This window comes from Malurus melanocephalus, unplaced genomic scaffold, assembly GCF_030028575.1.
Source record: "Malurus melanocephalus ecotype Western Australia unplaced genomic scaffold, MMel_1.1 scaffold_219, whole genome shotgun sequence".
Taxonomy (NCBI): domain Eukaryota; kingdom Metazoa; phylum Chordata; class Aves; order Passeriformes; family Maluridae; genus Malurus; species Malurus melanocephalus.
In genome coordinates this window covers 82,916-104,643 of record NW_026623451.1, presented here as the reverse complement: position 1 = coordinate 104,643, position 21,728 = coordinate 82,916, and the positions used below count along the sequence as shown (strand labels likewise).

The 21,728-nt window shown below is 50.8% G+C and overlaps 1 protein-coding gene across 2 annotated transcripts in view; it reads right to left on the bottom strand.

Annotated features, from left to right (window-relative positions):
- The window catches only part of MSI1 (musashi RNA binding protein 1), a 29,940-nt gene that overhangs the window by 7,727 nt on the left and 485 nt on the right, over positions 1 to 21,728 (bottom strand). For both annotated transcript variants that reach the window (XM_057374190.1, XM_057374192.1), the window contains exons 2-10: positions 21,650 to 21,690; positions 21,431 to 21,512; positions 21,233 to 21,317; positions 16,515 to 16,556; positions 14,775 to 14,867; positions 4,668 to 4,716; positions 2,599 to 2,681; positions 1,857 to 1,974; positions 171 to 251 (exon numbers count right to left, since the gene is read on the bottom strand). In XM_057374190.1, the coding sequence (XP_057230173.1) occupies positions 171 to 251; positions 1,857 to 1,974; positions 2,599 to 2,681; positions 4,668 to 4,716; positions 14,775 to 14,867; positions 16,515 to 16,556; positions 21,233 to 21,317; positions 21,431 to 21,512; positions 21,650 to 21,690 (674 nt within the window). The remainder of the gene's footprint in view (positions 1 to 170; positions 252 to 1,856; positions 1,975 to 2,598; positions 2,682 to 4,667; positions 4,717 to 14,774; positions 14,868 to 16,514; positions 16,557 to 21,232; positions 21,318 to 21,430; positions 21,513 to 21,649; positions 21,691 to 21,728) is intronic.

Genomic DNA, 21,728 nt, shown 5'->3' with positions numbered 1-21,728 from the left:
TTCCCACCTATTCCAGGGCTTCTCCCCTCCCCCTTCCACATCCGTCTCCAATTTAAAGAAAGACCAAACAGGGGAAAAGGTGAAAGGGGCAGAGCCTGGGTTATTGATCATGCCAAGGGCTCCCATCACCTGAAGGCAGACCAAGAAACAGAGCAGGGAGCTCCACTCACCAGGGAACTGGTAAGTGTAGCCAGGTGCAATGCCAGTGTAACTTCGACTCGCRTAGGTGGCAGCTTGGAAGCCTGGATAACCTGGGAAGAGAAAAAGACTTCATTAKTGCAAGCTGGCAAGGTCCATGCCCRCAGAGCCTGGCTGCTCATGAGCAGCCTGAGCACCCTTTGGCATTAGAGAGCAGAAAGAAGGGAACAGCAGAAGCCCCAGGAGAGCACTGGGCAGAGTGCACAATGCATRCGAGCCTACAGACGAGTTTAGAAGATCTGTTTAATTTTTTCCTTGCTCCAAACGTGAAAGGACATGGAGATCTCCTTCTCAAACTCACAGGTCTGYAGACTAAGGCTTTCTGATGCATCAGTTGGATTTACAAACAGGAGATCAGGGAGAAGGGGGCATCTGAATGGCTGAATAGCTCTGAGTCACTTTTGCACTAGAAGGGCTGATGAATGCAGGTACAAAGAACATTTCCTGGCACAGGCAGGAGCATAGCTCCTGCTGTTCCCCAGGGAAGCTGACCACCTATAGGAACAAGCCTGTGAGAATGCAGAGCATTGACTCACAGATGAATATTTGATTTGAGATCTCCCAAGACATGAGTCTGTGGATTTCCCAGTGACTCAGTTGAGTCTTGCTGCTTTAAAATTCAGATGGCTTAGAAAAGGCAAACCCAAAACCACAGGCTGGAGATTTATTTTCCTTCAATAAGTCAAGTGAAAACATTGGTGGAAAAATGCCCTTTTGGGGGTTTTGTTCAGAGACTAACTGCTACTCAGCAGACTTAGCACTGAGACCCAGGCTGAGTACACCCTGCCCAGCAACATCAGCAATGATCTTGAGCAAACAGTGCTCTTGGGYCAGCTCAGTCCTGGCTCGAATGAAAGTGGGAAGAGAGAGAAGCCAGGACCAGCACCCACACTGGAAGGATCATGCTGACYGTCAGATCTAGGCATGAGGCTTTGTAGACCTGGAAGATGGGGAAAATKACTTTYTTTYCCCATTTTTAAAATTTTTATCTGAATGCTTTTACCTTGGGAGCATTGGCAGACATGAAAACCAGCCTACTTGTCACCAATTTCTCCTTACAGGATAGTCCCACGATAAATGTATAGCTTTCCCTGCAATACCAGATATTTGCTGTACTGAGAGGGAAGAGAGTGTGACAACACTAACCTAGAACTTTAAGGGGCATTTTAACAGYCTTTAAATGGCAGTAGGGACATTTATACAGACCACTGTTTGAAGCAGAAGCTCAGGGACTCTTTAATTAACTAATTAATCAGAAAGTGTGGGAGGAAGATGCCTGGGTACAGATTACTCCACACTCAGCTCTGCAGTTACATCCTATCCCACACGAAGGAATTGCTATCCATGTGCCACGGCACTGCGGGACGGTGGAGGAGCTGCCGAGGGGCAGAACCACCCAGCACGGGCTGTGCCCGGCCGGCTCGGCTGCCGCAGGAGCCCGGCTGTCGCAGCGCAGCGGCGGCACGTTTGCAGTTTTCCCCGGTGCCAGCAGAGGGCAAGTTGCGATCGCGAACAGGTCCCGGTGCCCCCGCAGCCCGCCAGCCCCGCACGGGGAGCGCTGCCCTTGGCCGCCCCGCCGCTCCCGGAATAAACCTCTAAGCTGCTGCCTGGCACGGCCGGGCGCGGGGGGAGAGCGGGAGAGCTGTCCGGGGGCTTACCCAGCATGCCGATCCCCAGCATGAAGGCATCCATCCCGTAAGGCATGACTCGGGACCGCCCCCGTGCAGAGCCCGTTGGGGACATCACCTCCTTCGGCTGAGCTTTTTTACACTCCACCTGCCACAAGAAAGTAAGGATCAGTCTCGGCTGTCACAGGCTGGATCGCAGGCTGTCACAGGACACGGCACAGAGCACAGGCTGGCCAGGCAGGGCTGCCTGCACGATGGCACGTCCCAGCTCCAGCCACCTCTGTCAGCCCACTCCGCTGCCCTTCCCTGGCATCCCTGTCTCTAGCCTGCGTGGTGCCAGCCTTCCCTCTTGCTCTGCAGCCACCACAGGCATTGGGGAGCTCAAACATTGCTTTTCTCCTCCTGATGTTGCCCTTGATCTTCTACCTGACCCTGCACCAGGGCCTCAAAGCCTAATTTTTCTCATTTCTGAATAAAGGTGAAACCTTCCCCCTCCCAGGCCACCACAAGGTTTTGTGTAACTTCAGAACTTCCAAGTGCAGCACAACTCCTTGTTTAGCTAGCTCTCCTCCTTGAGAACTCAGTATTATGCTTGTCCACCTCCAYACAGTGAATTTTTTCCCCAGACTGACTGCTCTGATTTTTGGGAAAATACTCAATCTGATTCCCCACTGCACACAAGATACATCAGACCCAAGTGCCTTGCACCCTGCCCCTGTGCCCCTGCCCTGCTCTCTCCCATGCTCCCCCAGGTTCTGCCCCAAACACTCACCATTTTGTTGTTGATCTCATGGAAGTGGATTTCACACACTTTTTCCACAATATCTTCACTTTCAAATGTGACAAACCCAAATCCTGAAGAAAAAGCAAAACTCCTTGATCAGGTCAGAGCTCTCACAGTTTGAACTCTCTACTCACAGCCTTTTATTGGCAGGAGAAAAGGACAGCACAATCAACCCTTTCAAAAACAGCTGTCACTCATCTTCCCGCTCCAGCAAATTCTGCTTTTATGCACAAGAACAGAACTGTCCTCTTATAGATTCTCCTCTCCTACTCATCCTGTACTTCCCACCCACTCTGAACCCAATTGGTCTCACAACCAGGTTTGGGTTGGTTTGTTTTTTTTTTTTAACTTTGCTATTTGCAAGGCAAGCCACATGGCTGGTAGCACTGGGGAGGATCTGGGCAGATGCTCACACAAAGAGTCGGTGGGGAAACCAACAGCTGCTTGCCAGGACATCACCACCCTCAATAAACGCACCCCACCAGCAAGAACACCCTGCAGCTCCCTCGCAGGCACTGTCCATAAAGCCTCGTGTGAGCAGGCACAGATCARCATTGCAGCTGCACACAGCAAGGCAGATACAGACATAGCGATTTGCAAAGTTTCACCAAAGTAAGGTTTATATCTGGGGTAAGACAGGACAGCATGTTCCTGGCCCTTGGCCCACGCTCACACCTCCTTTCTCTCACCAACCCCTTTGCTGACAGTTTTGGCAAAGCCCAGTCGGGTGGGCAGACTGAACTCCTCTCAGCTGACTGCAGCCGTTTCCGGAGAACTGAGGCAGGTGGGAGGATGTCTTAAAGCTTGCCGTGCAAGCAAGCTGGGATTAAGCAGAGCTTTCCGCTTTCCAGAACTGGCCAATTCCATTGCACTGTAAAATAACATTTAAAAAGCAGATGGGAATCCACTGCCCAGAACCCCAYCTTTTCTCCACACTGCTAGAAATGTTTCTCTATAAACTCCTCCATCTGCACCCAGGTAGTTTCACACCATTCACCTCAACACCCACAAGCAGAGGAACTCAGGAATTCAGCAATAAAATTCTGATGCCAAAAGGAGTCCTGAGCCCCATCAGACCCCCATCAGGCCTGTTGTGTCCTGGGCTGAGCCCCTCAGCCCAGTGGCTGGCAGCTCTCCCTGCTGCTTCCCAAATGCCCAACTTTAACTGGACCAGTGACTGGAAGGCACCCATGGAGGAACAGAGGTTAATGCTTCTTCCCTTTCAAGATGAAGCTGGAACAATATCCTGGGACTGCCGAGGCCTGGCAGTCAGGGTAGATTTAATGGCTTTAGAAAAAAAAAGAAAAATCTGAAGGGCACACAGTGTAGCAAGAGCAGAAGGGAGAGTTCCCTCACTGCTCTGGGGGCAGGGGTGCTTGGAAGTGCTTCAAACAACATGCAGGAGAGCAGCCAGCACAGGGCTGTTACTGACCCTGACTGGAAAGAGGCTGAAGCTAAGTTTGTAGGTCAAGCTGTAGCCAATAAATCTCCAAGTTGGATGAAAATGTCGAGCCCTGCCACACCACCAGGTAGTCAGTCAGAGGACTCACCAGGAAGGCAGGGACACCCATGGATGGGCTGGGCGCATACAGTACAGCCTTGCTCCCATCCTGTAACCAGACTCGACTAGCAAGACTCGGGTAAGAAAAGGTGACCTGGGAGCAAAAGTGGGCTCCAGGCCGAGGAAGGGGCGAGAAGCAGGCACTCTTCAGGCTCTCGTGTCAGCTTTCCCAGAGCTCAGATTACTCGGGACAAGGTAAGACACACACTGTGGGCTGGAGCCATGGAGGTGAGCAAGCAGAGGAGGGGGCCGTCTCCTCTCACATATCTGCAACTCGATGAGTTTACAGCACAGGAAACACACTGGACAAAAGCTCTCTGTGCTGTGAGGGCCACTGGTAAAGGATGCAGATGCAAAAGAATGGGGCGACTGGAGGCAAGATAAAGAGCAGCTGCGACCCGCATCCCCTGCTGCTGGCATACCGACCCCTCCCTAGGCAAGGCAGGAGGCAAAACCCCTGCAGTAACCTCTCCTAGGGCCAGAAGACAGCTCTCACCTCGGTGTCTGTTTGTTGTCTTGTCAAACATCAGCATCGCATCATCCACCTGCAAAGAGAAGTGCTGCGATCAGATTATTACTGTTGCCACGAGCATCCTCCAATACAATTGTTCAGCGCTTCCCTGAACTGAGGGAGCTGAGGGGATCAAGGTGAGACTTCCTGTCCCCAAGAAAGAAACAGGGCATGCACACATATGCACTACACATAAGCTACCACAGCAGGCACTTCCCCAAGCCACAGCCAGCATGGTCCTGGTCTCCCCACCAGGCTGGGGCAGGTGCTGCTGAGCTGAGCCCCCTCGGCCCAGCCCCTGGCAGCAAGTGACCCCGATTGTTTGCCTGCGGCTCCAGCCGGGGGCCAAGGAGCAGGGAGGGCATTGTTCCCAAATCCCGGCCTCAAAGGAGAGAAGAATCAAAGAGGGGCAGAGAAGCAAAGCTGGAGAGGGGAGAGGAATAAGGGGCCTCCCAGCGACAGGGGAAGCGGAGGCCTCAGACAACAGAGCCTGCCTGGGAAAGCTGGGGAAGCGCCCCCACCCCCACCCCAGAGGAGCCTTTCCTCTAAGTGAGGTTTCCCACTGCTGGAGGCTGTAATTAGAGCAAATTTACTGCAAGGACTGAGCAGGGCTGCCTTCCCGGGGGGGAGGGGCAGCCGGATCCCATCCCCCAGCCGGCCTGGGGCTGCACTCCTCCCCGGCACATCACCGCCTGGTGCCACTTTTCCCCCCATCTTCCCGCGGGTGTTGCCTTGTGGAGCYGCATCCGCTCTGCAGGTCGGCCCGAGCAGGGTTAAAAAATACACTTCAATCCCCTCCGTGTAAGCCCCAGTGTAAACCTGTCCCACTGACCCATCCCTCCTCTAATACCACTGCCTTAATCCGATTATGAAACTGGACGTGCAAGTGCTCAGGGGAGGTGGCAGCAGTCTCCGGCCAGCAGCTGCCCTCCTCCTTTCCTTCTCCATACGAGACAGCCGCTCCCCGAGCAGCAAACCCACAAACCCCCCTGAACTCTACAGGATTACTCCCTTGCCTTGTCCCAGGAAGAATCTTCATTGCTGCTTCCTCCTCACTGGAGAGGGCAGAGCACAGCCTATGCCCTGGCACAGGCAGCCACGGGCTTTGCCCACGGCAAAAGTGAGGAAAGGGAGAGGCTTCAGCACAACAAGGGACACTCAGCTCCACCTCAGGGCCAGGTGGATGGAAGGAGCCCTTGCTGACGTTTCCAGTGCTGTCATAAGCAGACAGAGATCGTATTTGATGCCCTTGGCCTTGTCTAACACATCCACTCCAGGTGACAACAGACAACCTGGCTCCTGCTCATCTCACACGCTTCCCATCCTGGCTCAGCCTCCCTCAGCCAAATAAAGAAACACCTGATAAACATGCCAAGCATCCAGGCTGGAGCCATGGGGAACATAAGCCTTGACACAGACCTGAAGCAACTACTCAGCAACTTCCCAGGACACACAGTTAGGGAGATGGGTGCTGGGGGCAGCTCCTCACGCTGCCATTCACCATCACCACTTGCTCCTGTGTCTGCACCATTTCCCTTCATGATAAATCCCAACTGTGATGTGCTGGAGGGAAACCCGACATGGCTTAAAAATAGTTCAAGAGGTTTTGTTATCTGGTTTTTTTCATTTTAAAATCTAGATCCATTCCCCMATCCAGTTCACAAAAAGGCTGGAGAAATAGCTATTCTCCTCCCCAGTAAACACTGGGAGAAAGCTGTGTCAAAGRCACTCTGAGGCAGTGCCACTCCCATCTCAGGTAGCTGGAGACCACAAACACATCACAATGAGAGATGGGCACGAGAAGAAAAGTAAACTAGTGTCAGTGAGCACAGGCCTGCTGCTGACTCCTCTCTGCAGAGCCCGGGAAGCAGGAGCAACTGCAAGTGGCAGAGACCAGTGCACATCCACACAAACCCAAGGCACAGCAATATAGTGGGCAATGGCTGGGCACTGCTGCAGCTCTTGAGCCCTCAGAAACAGGAGATGTGCAACCACTTCACAGAGACAGGAGATGTGCAACCACTTCATCCCAAACCACACTGTGTGCTGTGAGGAGAGCTGCAGCCTTTCTCCTTCTGAGCTTTTTCCTAAGGCTCTGCTTTGAGATCAGGTGTCTACCCAGCACCTCCAAATGTACTTACACTTGCAAAAATGTATTTACTGTAACACATGTACTCCATTTGACAGCTGTTTCCTGCTAAAAACTAATTCTAAAACAGATATATAAGTGTGTGTACATATGTACGTGTATATACACACAACTCCRGGGCTACAACTCTGTGTATTTAGTGATGTATTTTATTGCCATTAAAACCTCCACATGCCCATCTCCTTTCAAGACAGCCTGTGAGTGGAGTTGGTTGGTCTCAGCATACACCTGCAAAGTAAAGCAGRGCCCAGTTTCCCCGTAACCCTTGCTATAGGGAACACACCTCGTACCATACACAACCCCGGCAGAACCTCGCACCGAGGCACCGCATCCAGCGCCCACCAAAGCTGTGCCTGCACCTTCCCTACAGCCAGCACCAGCCGTAACTGGGCAGCTATTGTGGCGGTGAACCACCACCACCACACCCCCCACTCGTTCCTCCCCGCCCGCCACCGCCGCATTGGGCCTTTCCCGGCTGGGCCGCGCCGGGCCCCAACAAAGGCGGCCGCCGGCGGGGCCGTCGCGATGGCAACGCGGCCGCCATGGCAGCTGGGGCCCGGATTAGCGGCTCACAAAGCCGCCCCGCAGCGCTCGGTGCCCGCGGCCGCTGACGGGCTGCGGGAGGGCACCCAACGGGCCTCCAGCACCCCAGCACAGGCCGATCGGCATTCCCGAGGGATTCATCACCTCCTTCCAACCCCGCTGCTCTGCACAGGGACACCTTCCACCAGGTTGCTGCGAGTCCAACCTGGCCTTGAACACTGGGATGGGGCAGCCACAGGTTCTCTGGGCAGCCTGTGCCACAGCCTCACCATCCTCACMRGGAARAACTTCATCCAAAGATCCAATCCAAACCYACTCTCTTTCAGTTTGAAGCCAGTCCCCTCTTGTAAATGATCACTGCCCGGAACCTGGTACCTTCAGGCTAGAGGAATCAAGACAGGATGACCTGGTGTTCCCTGCTCTCTCCTCTCTAGATCCTGTGTTCCCATACCTCCCCTAAACAAGCAGGAAAAAAGAGGAGTGATTTTCGTCCATGCTTTCCRTCTGGGCTAAAATGTATTTTCCAAAAGCATCCATCCTAATTTAAAGTGGTGGCAAATCTAAGACACACTCAGGCTTGTGGCSTGAGGGTTACCTACAAACCTTCATGCAAAAGCCATGCAGCAGCCTGGACTCCCCTTTCCTCACAAGCACAGCATGATCTCACCCTAAAGCCGAGATCCAAACTGTGCTAGCCACTGGATTCTCAAAGACTGACTAAAAATCACCCTGGGACCCTCGTACCTTGAGCTTGAGGAATCAAGACAGGATGACTCTGTGCTCTTGGCTCTCTCCTCTCTAAGTCTTAAGTGTTCCCATGCCTTTCCTGGACAGGCAGGAGGAAAGAGTAGCAATTTTTCTCCTGCCAGGTGCTAAAAAACTTTGAGGCCACTTGGAAGTAGAGTGAATAGAGTTACAAAGCCCTTTCCTCAGAGGGCAAGTCCTCTAACGAAATGTTTTAAAAGGGTGTCCTTAACAATTCCTTTTCACAGTCCCAATGCAGTTTCAGAAGTAGTACTAGACCCACTAACTTAGAAAGTCTGTCTGAAAAAACATCTTCTGAGATGAAGATACCACAACTGGAGCTTCAGCACCCCTCATTAAAGGGACCATAATCATAAATGATCCATCYAGCTTTGGCCAAAATACCTGGGGCTTTTCAGAGGTCTAATCCCACTCAAATATCTTTCAATTTTCCCATTTCATTCTTACTTATTTGTTGAAGGGAAACAAATGACATCTTCATGCAGCTTCTAAAAAATAGAAATTTCTTATATTAGGTCAGTAAGAAATGTTGGATGCACTTTCACAAGGATAGATTTTGAAAGTTATAAATATTGAAGCAAAAGGGTTTGTGGAGATATACATCTTCCACCTGAACTGCAAATAAAAAATGGCTGAGCTGGTCCTAGAAGGATTCACAGCAACATATTTGTAGTAAAGTCTGGCATAAAAATAGTAACTGTTGAGACAGCTTCCATATGGAAAATATAAACCAAACTATCTAGAACCAAACTATCTATAAACTAAACTCAGCCATCCTGTCAAGAGACAGCATTAACAACCCCRTGAGGTTCTCGCAACTGCACAGAGGAGAGACCAATTGCAGGGAGAAGGATGGATGGACAGAGAGCCTGGCTCCAGGGAGCAGGTGTGCTGTGCCACAGGGACCCTTCCCACCCCACTCTACAGACCCACTCTCAGAACTCCAGTGGGGAGACTTGGCCAAGGGGACAGAGCCTGCTCCATGCCACAGGTGAGCAGAACAGCCTGTCCAGGTGCTCCTGCCCGTTCTCACACGGGCACCTGGCAAATATCAGATGAACCCCAAAAGACCTGAATGACCATTACTGCTACAGCATTTTTGGCTATGTGCCTACCAGATGCGGAGCACAGAGAACCCTTTGTTCCAGAGGCATTGTTACCACAGGCCAAACTGCCTACTGCCACAAGAGAGGTGATCAGATTCCCCTTCTCCTCCCCTCCCCATCTGTTCATGGCAACCATGTTACGTGTGAGAATTTACATAAATTGCCCTCTGATCTGTGGAAGAAAATCCAAAATCCAGTTTGGAAATCCACAGCAGGTTGACAAGTAGCTTTGATCCCTGAAATTTCCAGGGAGCAGCAGATTAAGGATTAATTAATTAACATTCTCCCAAKCCGAAGTGAGAAAAATCATGCCCACTGTAAGCACAGAAACAAGTCTTCCTTTAARGATATTTGCCATCAGTATCTGAAGGTTCTCCCATTAGTCAGCAGTGAAAACTCATCTCATACACCCAAGTCAAGTGCCCCATYTTTCTTGCAGGAGTASAYRAATACRCATTTGTGMCAGACCTACAAACCCTCCTGAGACTCAGCACCTCAGATTCTGTGATTGTCCCTCATCGCAACAGCAACAGCCATCACCCCAGTGACATCTCAGGACCTCTCAGGCAAAGCATCCAGAATTTGGATGGAGTATTAGRTGGCAGCCTAAAGGTCAGAACCTTCCTCAGACCTCAGATCTTTTTTCTTGTTTGCTTCCAGGGTATTTTTAGAGAGGAGATCTCTCTCTGGGCAAGAGCTGCCTCACAGAGAGGCTGAGCTTTCATGACCAACTCATCCACACACGGCCCAGTGAGAGATGCAGACTGGTTTTAAGCACTTTCCAAGCACCCTTGGTGCAGCAAGTGATTAGTGAGTCATGCAAAGACGTCACTGTGAATGTATTTCCTGCACTGCTGCTTCACCAAACACAAAAGCACACAACAAAATTATGAGTTCAAACACCTGATTCGGGTGCAGGCCCCCGTTTCTTCCAGAACCTCTGCACTTCCAGTTTCTATAAGGACCAGCTTCTCTCCTGATAACAAACTAAAGACTGGCTGCACAGAGTTAGAGCAGAGCTCTGCCTTGCCCCAAACCTCCCAAGGTATCAATCAACACACACAAGGTATCAATCAACACACAACTTTGGAAGAACATAAAGCTAAGGCAAGGATATTACCACAGACCCCAGAACACTACATCACCTTCCAAGCTATTTGTGATTTGGGGATTTTCTGAATTCGAAGGGGTGCCTGTATGTGAAAAGACCTTCCATGAATTTGCCCAATCATTTTGGAGCCTATGTAAATTTTAGCAACAACACCCCGCGGCAAAGATTTCACTGTTTAGATATGCTCCATGACAAAACGACTCTGTTTGTTCTGAGCCGCCTTCTATCTTTMAATTTATATGACTTTCACTACCACAAAACTTCATCAGACAATCTCTTGAATCTGAAAGATGGCTTTATTTTTTTCAGTTTTGATTTGACACAAATAACTTTGCTTACAAAATCAGAGACCCAACAGTCCAAAGAAATTACTCTGATGGACAATCCCTTTTCCTCCCCAAAAATAATACAGAACAACATGTTGCCACAGGTTGAAGTAGAAAAAGAGGAAGCTGCAACTTGAGCTCCTCTGGCATTCTCATACAYGTTGAACTAGACTAGCTGTGCCTGAGGTGGTAGGTGCAAGACACCTTCCTCCTCTCTTTCTTGCTTCAGGGAGGGTGGTAGTCTGAATCTACAGAAGCTGTTGAAATAATTCCTTGTGCTGTCTAAAGATCTCCAACACCATCCAACTTAAGCCAAGCCACTTGGCTACACATACTGTGAATGAAAGTCTTTCCAGGACTTCTGTCCCACRGTTGAAAAAATAATCTCCTTTAGAAAGCATGTGCATGGCCTGAGCTTGCATCTCAGAGAGATTCAAGTTTTGGAACCAGAGAAGTGTTTCCTAGAGATCCCACTATGCTCAAAGCCCTCACAGCTGCACCTGACAAACCACAGCCAGCTTGAGATCACTTCTCAGTCTCTCTCACTGTACTAAAAAAACCTTTGTATTTTCTTTCTCAGTAAAACAGCAGTCCATATTAGTCCATTGTAGTTAGAATTTTGGAAGTGAAAAAAAAACCCCAAAGTGATTCCTCTTCGAAGCAGAGACACTTGAACAGTTTTTGGGATCCTCTTTGAAGCCTCACCTTYTGTACCTATTAAAACCAAGTATTTTGATATGAAGAACTGGGGTGCCAGCCTCTCTCTTTCTTTCTTTATCCCTAAGTAATACTCATGGATTTTTTCTTCACACATTTCATATTTCTTTTCCCACTTCCATTTCACAAAGGTGAGAGAAGGTTTTGGACACAGAAAGGAAAGAAAACAAAACAAAACAAAAATAGGAGAATAGGCAGAATTGCCAAAATGGAAAAATCATATTTGGGAATTTTGTCTAATGAAATAGAAAACCATCTCCTTTGCAGCCCAGCTTCCATTTTTTTCCTGCTAATGGACGTAGGAGGTGTGCTGCTTCTGACCTGAGATGCACTGACACGAACCACCTTGGTAGACTTGTGAGCTGCAGTTCACGGATTTGAACTGGAGAGAACATTATGATAATCTAATTTGACCTCATCTGTTCTSCAGGCCATAGCACTTCCTCTTGTAATTCCTTCAGCATGTACGTGCTTTCTGTCTGGGCTAAAATATGTTTTTCAAAAGCATCCATCCTAATTTAAAGTGGTGGCAAATCTAAGACACACTCAGGCTTGTGGCCTGAGGGTTACCTACAAACCTTCATGCAAAAKCCATGCAGCAGCCTGGACTCCCCTCTCCTCVCAAGCACAGCATGATCTCACCCTAAAGCCGAGATCCAAACTGTGCTAGCCACTGGATTCTCAAAGACTGACTACAAATCACCATCACCCTGGGATCCTCGTACCTTGAGCTTGAGGAATCAAGACAGAATGACTTGCTGCTCTCAGCTCTTTCAGCAGGGAAGAGTAGCAATTTTTCTCCTGCCAGGTGCTATAAAACTGTGGGGCCACTTGGAAGTAGAGTGAGCAGTTACCAAGCCCTTTCCTCAGARGATAAGTCCTCTAAAGAAAAGCTTTAAAAGGGCATCCTCAACAATTCCTTTTCACACAGTCCCAGTGCAATTCCAGAAGTAGTACTGGACCTAAATAGCTTGGAAAGTCTGTCTGAAAAAAYATCTTCTGAAATGAGGATACCACAACTGGAGCTTCARCACCCATCACTTAAAGATGCCMTAAATCTAAGAGATGAAGACCACTCATGGTGTCTGAGACACCCCTAAAGCAGGGATCCTAGCAGACCTTGGAAACCTGGGAGGCCCCAGCACATCATAAAGAGCCACCAAAAGACACTGTGTAACAAAATCATGTTTTCCAAGAGTCACATCTGAAATACAAGGCAGCAGGCTTTTCTTAGTCCTACAAACCATACAACAGCACATTCAGAGCTCAGAACCCCAGAGCTGATGGCCACAGAGACTTAGCTCTGAAGACACTTTCCCTTCAGCCATACTGAGTTATCTACTGGAGAGAATCTCTCAGGAAACAGTTCTCCTGGCCATGGGTGAATTGTGTGAGGTTTAGTCTGCAAGATGGTTACAGGCCACAAGCAATGCTTTACACAAGAGCTCTGAGGAGTCTCTCATCCGAAGTGAACAGATGAGTCAGAAAACTGCCCCAAAAMCAGCAAGTCAATCTGAGCAGCCCCGACCTCTCCCCATGGGAACTCCCCAAAGCCAAGAGAGCTGCTCCAGCCTCGTGCAGATTTGGAGCACCGGATGCTGTCCGGGACGCTGGCTCTTTGGAAATGAATCGCACCAAGCTGTGCAGAACTYTCCCTTCTGCCCACTCCAGAAAACAGTCTCACACAACCACTCCTTGCCAGTCTCCTCATATCAGGACACCCCTTAACAGACAACTATTAAACAAGCGTAACATAACAGCACAACACTCAAAAGAGCTGGAAGGGACTGCTCAGACTAGAGCAACTGTAGCGGTCTGTAAACCGAATGCTCCATGCCAGGCTGCTTCTTTGAATTAGCAGGGATACAGTCAAGGTTAAAAGGGGATTATGCCCAAGACATTTTGTTTTCCTGTCAAACACATCCATCAGCAGCACAGGAGAACTTGAAAGTCAAGCAACTTTCAGACTGCACAGACACATGGACACCACCACCTTTAGTGGTGGCACCCTCACTGATACCATGTAAAAGCTCTTGGGGACACAACAGTGCCTATTTCTTAGAGAAAATGAAACCACACAGAGCTAGCAACCAGCAAACATGGGGGCATCCCACTTTCTCTCAGAAGTAAACAGAGAGTCCCACTTTGCAGACCAGGACATGAAAATTTGGCTTCAGAAGGTGAACAAAGGTTCTGAGCAGATACTTGTCCCAAACTTTCTGCCCAAAGGTTTCAGCAGTATGGCAAACCTGGTTACAAAACTTCCTTTCACAAATTAGTGTGCCTTAACAAAACATCACCCTTTGGCAGGAAAATTTCAAAAGGAAATTAATACCAAGCCTTAATCCCCACATTGCAGTTCCCATGGCACTTCCCTCCATATCCATGATGCTGTCAGAAACGTTCTGACCAGGTTACGACCCACCMAACCATGTTCTTCCCCTCTAACTGGGCAGGAAGATCCCAACAGCTTCAGAATACAATGCTTCCTGCCCCAAAGAGCAAACCCATGCACAACACCACTGAGTAACAGTGAAACAGTCGCAATGTCCTGCCACAGAGGTGACCGCATTCGGCACTTGGGTACGATGATCCCCTGCAGCTCCTAATCCCATTAAAAATCTCGGGATCCTTCAGTCTAATACTGCTGATATCACTCCTGAGTATGCTGACAACCTCCTCAGCTGAAAGGTCACAGCTGAGCCCCCTTCCACCCTCAGATTCAGTGCAGTCTCACAATTCACACACCTGGCTGTCATGGACCATGGCACAATTGACTTCCAGCCACAGAAGCCCACCCTTTCCTGAGCCACCACCTGCCACAGAAGAACCAGACCAACACAAGGGACAGCCTCAGTGCCAAATTTCCTTCAAATATACAAAACTTACATCACCATTTGCCCAAGACTCGGCAGGACAAATTTCAGGACCAAAAGACTTATTTCTAATAAAGGATATTGAAATATCAATCACAAAGTTTTGAGTTAGAAACAGGCCAAAATCAGAGGTTTGATAACGCAGCCACTCTGTTAGACATGTCTATAAACCTTCCTCCAGGCGTTTGAACAAACTGCAWATCTGTGAGTCACTAGAGGTTTCTGGACAAGGAAAAATTGGAAAACCATTTCCCTTAGCTGAGGTCCTAGCAACTCTGGGAACAAGAACAAACTCTGTTTCAAATCACCACAGGGCAGAAGTCACTGGCTGTAGCCCCTACAAGGACATTACAGCCWGCCAGCATCTGTAACTGACCTTCAATCTACTTAACCCTTGCAAAAGACTCACAAGCTCCTAATCCCACCCCCACAAAAGTTCAGAAAACTCCTTTTGCCCCAGAAGCAACAGCTTTGATCCAACACCACTCAAGAGACTTACCTTCCCRAACTGCTCGAAATATTGTTTCACATCCTCCACAGTAGTGTTCACAGACAGACCACCCACAAATATCTTCTTCGTTCGGGTCACCATCTGGAAAAGGGAAGGACAGGAATTCACCAAATAAACCCAGAGYAAGGAGAGAATGAGCCTCAAAAGGCCACTAACTCCCCTCTGCTGCCAGGAAGTGCTTTTCCCTTTGCTGCAGCTGAGCTTCCACCTTCTCAAAACCCTCTGGCAAAACACGGCTGGCAGATCTGTCCCATACCAGATTTGTGCTCTCGCCCTCACAGACCCCCATTACATGGGCCAGCACCCAGCCATCAGCTCCTGTTAGACAATTACCAGCCTCTCCCCTCACTAACCTGCCACTGTGACACCATCCCAAATGCATGGGGCATGGCTGTCCCCTCCCCAGCCCTGGCACTTTGCACAGCCAGCCTCCTCTAGGCAACCCCAGAGGTATCTGCTCTGCTCKCAGGGTGGCAGGAGGCCTGCCAGCACAGGCAGGCTCCCCAGGCTTTGCCCTCCCACCCCACAAATTGCACAGCATTCCAGTCTGGAATGGAATAAGCCTCATTTCACTACCCTTCCCCAGTCACTTAAATGGAGCCCAGTCAACACCCAGTTAAATCGCTTTTGCCTCTTCAAGAAGGCAAAGGCAAGATCCCTCTGCCACTTGTCACTGATGCAGCTGGGACAAGGAAGCAAACTAACTGCCCTGAGAGGGGCCGTGGCTGCCAGGCTGAGGCACACCAACATCCTTTGAACTGGCTCTCCAGCTGCATCCTCCCCTTAGCTGCTTGGCTACACCCCTGCTCTCAGAGGAACACATGGTCCTAATTACCCCAAGGAGCATAGGGCTAATCCGCAGCAATTCCCTGGCTTGGAGAGCAGCCCGTTCTAACACTAAAGCACCTTCTGTCACCAAACTGCTTAATGGAATTAACCCAATTCCTACCATGTGCTTCCTGGCTCCAGTTACTTGGGATACCTGCTCACCAATTGTTCTCAGTGCCTGAACCCCTTACTTCCCTCCCAGCACCAGTCTCCTCTTCCCTCTGCTTCTCAACACAGCTTCTCCCCAGCTCTTTTACCCATAACAGCACTTGGAATACAGACTCTACTTTAAAATTCAGATCCAAGAGCCAAGTTAAAGGAAGACCCAAAGTCTAAATGCAGTCTCCAGCCTGCTGTTGGCTCCTTAGCTAAAAGTCTGTAGCTGCATGCCTGCAAAAAGTTCCTGCCACTGCACATTTTAATGCCAGAGCCTCTGGTAGGTAAGATCCAACACCAAACTCCTTTTACCTTTTCCAGTGCTGAAGCACAGAAGAGCATTTCACAAAGTGAAATCCTTCTCCCCTCCCCTGCCATACACCTATCCACCACACACAGGTGCACATACGACACTCTTCCACCTGTGTCACATCACAGCATGGTRCAGTTTCGTATCTCCTAAGGCCTGGAACTTCCAACCACTGTCTGCAGCCTTGGAAGGACTAAGTTCACCCTGGGCAGCATTTAATCCACCAGCKCTATTTAGTGTATCCTGAAGTACAACCAAGGGACCTTCTGGTTCCTTCAYTGCCATGCAAAGCCCCAGCAGCATGCTCCAGGTGACTCCTGAGCAAATCCCAGCAAGCAACTCTGTTGCATGCACTGGCTGCCTTGCACAGAAGGACAAGGTTCACCACCACAAATTTTGTACTTTGRGGCACAAGGGCTGCCCACAGTGCTTACCTTGGGCTGTGCTCGGCGAGGGAACGCTACCTTCGGGTCAATCTGAAAGAGATGTGGGGAAGAACAGRTGAACACACTTCTCCCACCTATTTACAGACACAGGGTTTCCTCCATGTGTGCAGTTGTCTCTGCCCAGGTGGCACCTTGTTAAAAGCCTAAATAATCTACCTTAGGTGAATAAAATGAAGCTGGCTGCAGACATCTTTCCCTCTCTGTAAAGTAATCCAGGGAGACTACAAGTCCCAGCATGCAGTGGTCCATCTCCAGCTGAGCACTGGGCAGATGCACTGAGAGCCCRTCACATGCTGGGATTAACAGGCTGGGCTGCACCCTCCTGCTYGGCCTGCCCCTGGGTGCCTTGCATCACCAGCTTCATATTAAAAGTGGCTTCTTTTGCCTTTTTGCTCCCACCCTTCATTCTGCCTACAAGTACAGAGTTCACCTGGGTAGTAACAAGACAGAAGAGGCAGCACACAAACCCCCAAACGTTCCAATCCTTCAAACACAGACTGAAGCAATAAAAGAACAGCCAGGATGGCACAAATTAACCCGAGGAGCCCAGGCCCCCCGGCTGTGGCTGTGGAGGCTGCGGCCACAGGGATCGTGCTGCCCCTCTCCCCAGGCCGCGCTGCACACAAAGCCATGATGCCTCCCTCCCTCCCTCCCTCCCTCGGCGAGTTGAGTCTCCATTGTGCCTGTTCAGCTCCCTATAAACCTGCTGCCGGCCGGAGCAGCCGGGCCCTGCGCCACCATCCAGGTGCCGCGCGTTCTGCTGGGCTCAGCACGGATCAGCGCGTGCCTGCATTGGCCTCACACCACCACCGGCACCACCACAAAAGCTGGGACAACACTAATGCAGCTGCAAGCCAAACACCCACAAAGCCTTCTCTCCTCCTCAGCCACCACCTCTTTCTTTATAGCCTATTTTTACAGCAACTCCTGTAAAGTTACATCACATCGGGGATGATCCAGACCTACAAATCAGCTTACAAAGGCCTGTGGTAAAGGCAGGTTTGGCTCATCCCCACACTTGGACAGGCTGCAGCTGGGAGGKCAGCCTGGAGCGTTGTCCCATCAGCCAGGCAGCTCCAACAGCCCAAAAGGAAGCTGTGTTTCTCCAGCTCCTCTCACTGCTTTGTTCAGCTTTCCAGCCTGGCTGCCCTCCCGTCCTGCATCCTTTTACTTGTCTCACAGCCCCGGAGCTTGGCCCCTCTGTGCCCTTCCACCAGTTTCTCTCCCTGCTTTCCCCACCTCCATCCTGACTCACAGCTTACAACATAAATAAACTCAGCACGTAGGTAAACAGAGGCAAAAGTGAAGAGCACAAATAAACTCAAAAATAAACCTCCCTCCCCAAGATCCAAACGCCAGCAGATTAGCATACCCTCCTGTGCCTCCCTGGGGCATCGGAACTATCCAGGCCCTCCCCTCCCCATGCACACATAACCCCCCCACTGCTTCCTGGCTAGTGCAGACACCCACAGAGAATTCTGAGGACAGGGGACGGCAGGAGACCAGGAGGTTGATGGCAGATAATAAGCAAAAACAATAATCTACTGTCTTTTACTTCTCAGCCAGTGTCATTCAGCTCCTGCCAATAAGATGCTTTCATACTCAGCAATGCTAAGCTCAGCCTCATTTTCTCATTACCCTGAGTGTGATCAACTGGGCAGAGATAACGTGTCCTCCTGGCTGGAGAGAGCAGGCAGTCATTTCACAAATTCTTCTGCACAACCAGCTATTGTTGCAGGTAGAGGGAGGCTGGGGTGACCGACTGCAGGCGCAGCTCTGGGAACATGCTGAGGGGAGTGAGTTCGGTGCCGGACTCAAGTTACTCAAACTGGACTGCTCCTTGGTGGCTGGAGTCTTTCCTAATTAAAGCAAAAGCACTGGTACCTTATTCCCTCATTTTTGGTGTTAAAACAAATAGCCCTGGAGGAGTTGTGTTTCAGTGTCAACCACTGACGTAATGGATCCTTTTTACAAACCCAGATAGAAATCTGCTAAGAGCGTTCAGAACTGTTCAGATTGTATCCAAAAAACAAAACCCCAGATCAGGCTGCAGTGAATGGAAGTTACCTGAGCTCAAACTGCTTCCAGTTCACCCCACAAGGCTTTGGGGATGAGAAATCCCACTGATGTCGCAGGTGTACCAACAGGCCAGCCTGGTCYACAGTAATGCTCCTCAGGCCACCTAACGCCCCATTTCATACTCAGCTCAAGTAACTCCTGTGTTAGCCCAGCTGGTATTGGTGTCCMAAAGCACAGGGAGGGCTCTGAAGGACCTGCAAGACCTCAGGTCCAGGTTTGTTCATTCATTTTACCTCTGCCTCTACCTCCACCCCACTGGTCCGCACTGCCGGGGAGCTGCAGATCACTCCCTCCACCACAAAAGACAAACCCAGCAAAAACAACGGCAACAAAGAAACGACAGGGCAACCCAGCACTGCCAAGTGCTCTTCCCACAGCGCRTAAAGAAGCTCAAGGCAGTGGCCAGCTGCAGCTTTACAAAGTCACACAAATCTTTTACCTTGAGACTGTAAAGCCAATTCTCATATCAAGTCTTTTCAAGAAAAACCCTGTAGCCTGCTGCTATCTAGCTTACAAACAAAGAGAGTCTGAAAAAGACAAGGCTGCCCTGAAGAATCGGCCCAACTGCCTTCRTTAGGGTAGGAAGAATCAGAAAACAATGAAGCAACAAGTTGAACAGACACTGTCCATCAAGTGCCGTTTGCCAGGAGACACCAAGCTTCGAGAGAAGGCTGTCCTTACAGGACACCAGGCCCTTTCCTGCAAAGTTTCATAAAACTCTAAATTAAGATTCAGATGAGTTTGTCTCATTTAACCCATGACTCACGGCAGAGCCTTTCAGCTCAGCAGGGAAAAGGCATATGGAGGTTCCATGTGTGACCACAAGACCAAACTCTCAACGAGGCAAAACACCCCAAAACATCTGACACAGCTGAAAAACATGTTAAATAAAAAATAAGAAGGAAGGGGGAAGAGGATCAAAGTTCCTAACAAAGGAAGGCCCTGGCAAATCTGTCCCAATTCTCTGTGCCGTGCCGGTGGGGCAAGCAGAGCAGATGCAGCAGGGAATTTCAATGGCTGGCCAGTCCCCACGCACCCTGTGCTACGGGGCCCTTCTGTTCTCCTGCAGTGCCCACCATCCCTCCCCACCCTCGTGGGCCACACCGTGGGCCACAGAGCACCTTCACACAGCCGGCAACACGGCCAGGGGAGAGAACGGACACTGTGGGTTTCGGCTCGCTCTTAGCCCCAAAACACWTCCAGGATTAGTGCAACAGACATGCATTACTTGCCTTTCCAAGAGGGGTCTATGCCAGCCCACAGACTCATGACAGGACTAGCTGATCAGACACTGAGTTTACACAGGCTAGGTAAAAAAAGGAAAAAAGAAAACCCTGGGCCCTCCTCAAAACACATTACTGCAACCCCTCCCTCAGAGCAAAACTCACTTTAYATCACTTCTGGAAGAAGGAGGGCTGGGGACCCAGCCTCAGCCAGCAAGGCTGGGGTAGATTTAACCGGGAGCTGCCGTGGGGAGGAAGGACCTGTGCACATCAAAGGGAGCGATCCAGGCAGTTAAACAGGAACAGACATAAATCTTGCTGCAACTCATGCCGTAAACCCTAAGAAAGAGGGTCTCGCTCTCCCGCCCTCTCCTTCTGCCAAGATAAAGACTAGGACGCCTGAGCCACGCGCTGCAAGAAATAAAGCTGTGCATTTGGACTCCTCAGCAGCCCTTGCCTGGAGCCAGAACATGTCCCTTCACCATGCCATCCCCTTGCAGCCCCCGCCACTCCCCCATCCCTACCCTCACCTTCACCCCGGGGCAGCAATAAGGAAAAGGAATTCAGGGGAAGGCAAGTCACTAAAACTAAAGAGGAGGGACCTCCCACTCAGACACCTCACCCCCACCCCTCAAAACAGCCTGCACATCTCCCAAGCACCAGATCACAAGGCAGGACCCACCACGTTACGCCACTAGTCCAGTGAGCCACCAAATCTTTCTGCTGGCCCAGCTGAAGCTCCTCATMAGCCCCCACTTGCAGAGTGAGGGCTGAAGCAGCAACCGCTCCAAGAAGGCGGTGGTGGCCCACATGGGCAGGCACTGGCCACACTCGGAGACAATAAAGTCCTGAACCTCCACGACCGTTACAAAAACTTCACCTGAGCAAACTACAAAGAGTCTCTGGTTGCACAGCATGGGGGMTCTCTGCCGGGAAGGATGGGGCACCGGCCACCATGGCCAGGAAAGCAGTGCGGGGGAACAGCATCCCTGGGGAGGGATCAATGCTCGGCAGCACACTGGATGAAAGGGCGACTTCCCTCTCTCCAAACGCAGCCTTATCTTATTTCACGGGGCAAACCCTCACCCCAAACGCGCTCAGGTGTCCCAGCTTCGAGAGGGCTACAGTCACTGCCCAGATGGGCTTTACGACCAACGGGCAAGAGGAAAACCATCACCAAGATCCACAGACGCACACCAGGATTATGCACACGGTGAGCCCGGTGCTCAGGCGGCAGCTAGGCTACCCGCCGGCAAGCGGGACAGAGAAGGGAACGATCGATCCGTATCAGAAATCAATAGTTTACAACCTCTAACTGGAAATCAAACACTACAATCGACGACCGCTCCGAGCACAGCCGCTCTGCAGGCAAATGCACCCCTGAGTTGAGAGAAGTCATCTCACCGTCTTGGAGTCCAGTTCGTGTCTGGATTGGGCCAGGACCTTGTCGACGCCAGCCTGGTCCATGAACGTGACGAACCCGAAGCCCCTGAGYCCCGCAACCCGGGCAGGAGAGGGAATGCGGAGAGAAGAGAGAAAGTTGGTTGAAGTGGCGGCCGGGCCGCGGCGGGGGCGAAGGGAGGCGCGGGCCCGGCCTCTCACCTGGATCTCTTTGTCAGCGGGTCCCGCATCACCAGGCACTCCTTCACCTCGCCGAACTGGCTGAAGTACTCCCGCAAGCCCTCTGCAAGCACAGCACCCACCGTAGGTGTCCCGGCCCGGCCCGGTCCGAACCAGCCCCGCCGCCCCCCCACACCGGGCTCGGCCCCAGCTCCGCCACCCCCGGCCCCGGCGGCAGGTGCGGGGCCCCGCGGCGCTCACCTTGCGTGGTCTGCCAGCTCAGTCCCCCGATGAACATTTTGCTGCGGGAGGAAGGGGAGAGCCGTGAGTGGGGCCGCGC